The 5,860-nt window shown below is 41.1% G+C and overlaps 1 protein-coding gene across 1 annotated transcript; it reads right to left on the reverse strand.

Annotated features, from left to right (window-relative positions):
* Nucleotides 1-3,292: 3,292 nt before the first annotated feature.
* LOC119909310 (trace amine-associated receptor 1-like) lies at nucleotides 3,293-4,294 on the reverse strand. The gene has a single exon (XM_038727483.1). It carries the CDS (start codon nucleotides 4,292-4,294, stop codon nucleotides 3,293-3,295), a length of 1,002 nt encoding a protein of 333 aa, XP_038583411.1.
* Nucleotides 4,295-5,860: the final 1,566 nt, after the last annotated feature.

The raw sequence follows: 5,860 nt of genomic DNA on the forward strand, positions 1-5,860 counted from the left end.
CAGTCTCAGGGTGCTGGATTTGGGGTGAAACCCTCCGTCCATTGTGAGGAACTTTGTTGTCTTGATGTCAGCAGCCTCTATCTCCTCCTTTGGCCAGTTTATTATACCAGCGGGGTATCTGATGACTGGCAGGGTGTATGTGTTGATGGCTGGGATCTTGTTTTTCCCATTCAGCTGACTTCAGGACCTTACTGTCTGTAGGTATTTGGCTGTGGTGGACTTCCTTGCTGCCTCCTCATGGTTTCCGTTAGCCTGCGGCACCCCAAGGTATTTGTAGCTGTCCTGAACATCTGCAATGTGGCCTTCTGGTAGTTCAATCCCCTGGGTTCTGATCATCTTCCCTCTTTTTGAGACCATGCGACCACACTTGTCCAGTCCGAACGACATTCCAGTGTCGTTGCTGTAGATCCTGGTAGTGTGGATCAGTGAGTCGATGTCTCGCTCATTTCTGGCATACAGCTTGATGTCATCCATGTAGAGGAGGTGACTGATGGTTGTTCCACTTCGGAACCGGTATCCGTAGCCAGTCTGAGTGATGATCTGGCTGAGGGGGTTCAGCGGGGATGTTGCATCACCTTGGTATATGCCACTTGATAGTGACTTGTGCAATTGGCTTTGAGTTGGCTTCCAGACTTGTTTTCCACAGCCCCATTGAGTTCTTGATGAAGGCTATTAGTGTCTTGTTGATACATTTCCAAGCATTCCAGTATCCATGTATGTAGCATTGAGTCGGAGGCTTTCTTGTAGTCAATCCAGGCGGTGCACAGATCGGTCTGCCTGGTCTTGCAGTCTCGAGTGACTGCTCTATGAACCAGTAGCTGGTGCTTGGCTCCCCTGGTATTACTACCCATTCCCTTCTGGGCTCTGTCCATGTATTGAGCCATGTGCCTACTCATCTTAGCCGCTATGATGCCTGACAGGAGCTTCCATGTTGTGCCGGAGAAGGTTATTGGCTGGTAGTTGGATGGGATTGTTCCCTTCTGGGGATCCTTCATGATCAGGACTGTCCGTCCTTGGGTTAATCATTCTGGGTGGGTCCCGTCCATCAGCAGTTGGTTCATTTGTGCTCCAAGGCGTTCATGGAGTACTGTTAGTTTCTTCAGCCAGTAGATGTGGATCGTGTCAGGGCCTGGTGCTGTCCAGCTCTTCATACCTGCCACTCTTTCTTGGTTGTCTGCCATTGTAATGGTTACTGGATCTTGTTCTGGGAGATTACTGTGATCTGTTCTTAGATCAACTAGCCACTGAGCATTGGTGTTGTGGGATGCCTCTTTCTCCCATATGTTCTTTCCAGTACTGTTCAGTCTCAGGCCTGGGTGGATTTGATCATGTGTTATTACCCTGCCACTGAGATTACATTTTGGATGGTTCTGGAGATTGTCTGGTTTATTCTCCTGGCTTGTGCTTCTCCCTTGTATCTCTTTACGCGGGTGGCCAGAGCGGTAAGTCTTTGTTTGGCAGTTCCCAGAGCCTCAGGTTTTGACAGCTTGTTGTATTTCTTCTTTGCACCTTTCTGTAGCTCTGGGAGCTCACTAACCTTGATCTTGGCCTCTAGCCTTCTCCTACATGGGGGGATAATGCTCCTTGTGGCTTTTGGTCTTCATCATTTAGCGTACATCAGGTCATTGGTTTTGGTTATGGCTTTAGTAGGGATAGTATGTAGTGCTGCATTCAAATCTTCTAGCAGACTTTCCGAGGGTACTTTGTCACTTAGCCTTGGCAATTTTGGTCGCCATGGGTCCAGCTTAGTTATGATCTTCAATCGTAGGTCAGTCACCCTTATGTTGAGTGATTCTGTGCCATAAGGGCTTGTTGTTATTGGGGCTTGTGACCCAATCTCTGATGATAACATCTCCGCGCTGACCTGTCGTCCTGGCTCGCCCTTGCCGTAACATATTTGTTGTACCTCATCAATCTCTAGTTGTGATAGGAGCGGTCGTTTGCGGATGTTAGAACACTGAGCTGGGAGTTGTTTCTTTGTCAGTGTTGATGATGGGTTTCGAAGCATCCATATATCCCACAGTCTCTGCATCTAACCCCTCTCACCGGGATTGCTTGTATAGTAGCATTGCATCAGATCCATATTTTCTGCTCTAGTCCATGAATGTCTTGTTCCAGTAGCCCATTAGTCATCAGGTTGCCCTGGTTCCTGGTACTTATGCATGTTAGCTCCAGGCTTTCACAGTAGCCTATTTTAAAATGTCATTGCTTCTACAGTACTTTACTTTGAACACAAGTTAGTCATATATTCTTACTTCTGTTCTCTCCATCGATTCAAAACTAGCACACACAAAACACACTAGCAACATTTTAGAATACTTTATTTAAATTCACAAATAATTGTATATCATAAGGGATTTAAACATGTAAAAATATGTTGGGACAAACACACACAGTACAGCCACCCCTGGTCTTCACATACCAGTGCTTGAAGGATGCTACTGTAGGCATAACAGATACATGGAGCAGTGTGGTAGAGTTAGGAAAAAAACAGTAATACACAAATATAATTTGGGTTTGTAATTAACTCTACAGTAGTAGTTTTTAGTCTGTGCAAATTTGTTATAAATGTGTGCTCTTTAAAAAGTAGAAAACATTGTTTGCCAGTCACATACATTAATTTAAATATCTGTTACATATGGTACCACTTATTACCACTTATTATTTTACCATCTGTATACAAATTTAAGGAGTGAAAGCTTGTGTTCGAAGTTGGGGATGCATGGGTGTAGTAATGTGGGCTGGTGTGGCTACAGTGCCAGAACAAAATTTTGTCCTAGTCTGCCCCTGACCAGACTGCAGAGCAGCTTTTCCTCTCAGACTCTTCAATTCAAATACATTTCTAAACAAGGTGTAATGTTTTGCTTTTGACTTAAATTACAGAAACAAACTAACTTTTCCACAATATTTTAATTTTATGAGATGCACCTGTAGAGAGGAGTAACTACTAGAGCCATTCTTTCAAAATACATACAGGTATTTGATTTTGAAAGAAAATGTGAAATTTTGTGAACATGGGTGTTGTAACAGACGTTTAGGTAAAAAAAACAATTATTCGATAGGTCACAGAGCCATATGGATTGCCCTGCTAAGTTATTTAGACTTATTATTGTATATAAGTGTTATTGTGCTGGAATGAATGTATTTTTTTAGTGTTAAATAAGACATACAAGTGTGTATGTATATATAGTAAATATTTGTCAGACAGTGAATATATTATAGTTATAATATTGTTTCAACCTTTATCACCATTCTCCAATTAAAATGGTATTTGGACAGTCAAAACAAAAATTTAAAGGAGTTTTAAGTTTACAAAATCACCTTGAAATATTTTCCCAGAAATTATCATTCTTAAAGCTGATCTGAACCAGGTGTAAAAGAAAGCATAAATAAATGGATTGAGCATTGAATTTGACAGTGCGAGCCAGTTAAGTGTTTCAATCACAGCAACTGGTGTTACATCATATGTTAGAGGCTGAAAGATGATACACAAGAAATAAGGAGTCCAGCATAAGAGAAAAACTCCCATAACTACAGCCAGAGTTTTAGTGGCCTTTCTTTCTATCTTACGGACAGTTGCTCCAGACTTTGTGCTCTGACACATTGTGTTCTGAATGCATTTTGCCTGTCTTTGTGCAACAAGGAATATCTTCAGGTAGATACAGAGCAATATAATGACAGGGATATAAAAAGAGAAAATACATGCCAGAGTGGTTGATATTAGAGAATCAATTAAACAACTTTCTCCACATTTTCCTTGATTAAAACCTGCAATTACGATGCCAATTCCAATTAGAGCAGAAAATCCCCAGCTCACAAGGATCATGATCACAGTAACACGATCATTGATTTTACTTTTATAAGCGAGAGGCTGACACACTGCATAATATCTGTCAATAGAAATACAACATAAGTTCAAAATAGAAGCTGTGCTCAGTGTAACATCAAAGCTTCCTCGTACTTTACAAAATAAACCTTCATGATACCAACACAAGGTTACAGTAAATGCCATGCTGAAAGGAAAGACTAAAACTCCTACAAGCAGGTCAGCCACAGCCAGAGACAGGATGAGGTAGTTAGTAGGGATGTGGAGCTGTTTGAAGTAGATGATAGAGATTATTACAAGAAGGTTTCCACATATTGTGACAACAGACAATGAACCAAGAAAAATGTATATTATTAAACATTTCATGGAAGGGTTGGTCGTAAATACGTATGTTGTATTATCCAATTCATAACAGGGATGCATGTCGTTAACCGTGAAAGTCCTGTTGACAGTCAGTTCTGGTTCCATGCCTCTAGATTCCTGCAATTCAATGTTCCATTATTACATTCAGAAAACATTTTAAATACTTTAAGTACACAAAATGAATGTTGGAACACAGATAATAAGTCACTTAAAATCACTAAAGACCTGTAGTTTAGTAAGAGTCATACCATGCGCCTCAAGTTAGCTGATGCAACAGTGTTGAGGTGTGTCTCAGTTGCCACTGTGCTGAACCTTTAGACTTGATATTTAAATAATCAGCCCCCACATCATTACCATAATAAATACAAAGGTCTGTCCAATCAGATGGCGTACATCGAACTACATTCATGTGTTCTTGTGATATGAGGGGAAAATGTGTATGTGTCCTTGAATCTTCTCTAATGTTTTCAAAGTATTTTAACTTATTTTTCTAGAAACCTGATTTAAGATACACTGCACTGCATAAAGATGCAATGCAATACTCTTAACTGCAAATGTGCTCCTTGCCCATGAAGCAAAAATATCTTGGCCAAGATTGTCCCCAAAAAAATGCATTACTGGGTCTCAGATGTATTATTATTTCTGTCTTACAACACTTTTTTTCACAACAATTACAGCTATCGTGTCTTATTTGTTTTGCCTATTTGTGGACCCCTTGAAATAGAAGTGAAGAGCTCCTCTTTGCCTGTAGTGGCTTCAATTAAGCCAATGCCTTGCCCATTGTTTATTACCCTTTATTAGAAAAGTTTTGGAAGAAAAAACTTGGTATGATCTTGAGTTTGTGTGGACCCCCACCAGGCCAGTAAATGGGGGAGGGTATTTGGAACTCAGCTATTAATTGAATTATTACGGTAAAATATTTTGCATGCTGCAGTGCTGAGGATGAATTTAAGAGTCTTATAGCTTGGGGGAAGAACCTGCTCTGTAGTCTGGTGGTGCAACAAAAGAAGCTTCTAGATCTCTTGCCAGCAGGGTGAACAGACTGTGGCTGGGGTGGTCTTTTAGTATCCTGGTACCAATGATCTTCTGAGCAGTTTTAATCTCCCGCTGCAGAGCTCTCCGGTCCTGGGCCGTGGACATACCATGCCAGTTAGTGATGTTTCCAGTCAGGATGCTTTCTACTGCTCCTCTGTTAAAGTTGACAAGAAATTGGCATGGGAATTTTGCCATCTGTCCTTAAGAAATACAGCAATTTTGAGCTTTTATCGCCGACATGGAGATGTGAGATGACCATGTCAGATTATGTGATACTGGAGGAGGTGTAGCTGCTCTTCCGAAATGTCTGGGGTCTGTTTTTGAGGATGTCCAATATCCAGTTGCAGTTTGCTGATCAGTTTAATGGGGGAGATCGTGTTGAATTCTGAATTTTTTTTTCAGGGTGTGTGAAGGCTGAGTGGAGGGCAGTGAAGATGGCATCCTCTGACGATATGTTGGCTCTGAAAACAAACTGGTGAGGAGCCAGGCTGGCTGGGATTATGTTCTTTATGTGTTGGAGAACCGGTTTCTCTAAGCACTTCATCAGTGTAGTAGTAGTAGTTGTAGTGGACCTAAATTTATTAGTTATGCATTTTAATAAATTTATGAGAATTGATACCCAATTATGAATTATTC

This window comes from Micropterus salmoides, unplaced genomic scaffold (genome assembly GCF_014851395.1).
Source record: "Micropterus salmoides isolate LMB-PRFRI ecotype aquatic unplaced genomic scaffold, ASM1485139v1 Ms_hic_scaffold_18, whole genome shotgun sequence".
Lineage (NCBI taxonomy): Eukaryota > Metazoa > Chordata > Actinopteri > Centrarchiformes > Centrarchidae > Micropterus > Micropterus salmoides.

Excerpts from the sequence above, each read along its gene's own strand:
- LOC119909310 (XM_038727483.1), bottom strand. The coding sequence starts at position 4,294 with ATGGAACCAGAACTGACTGTCAACAGGACTTTCACGGTTAACGACATG.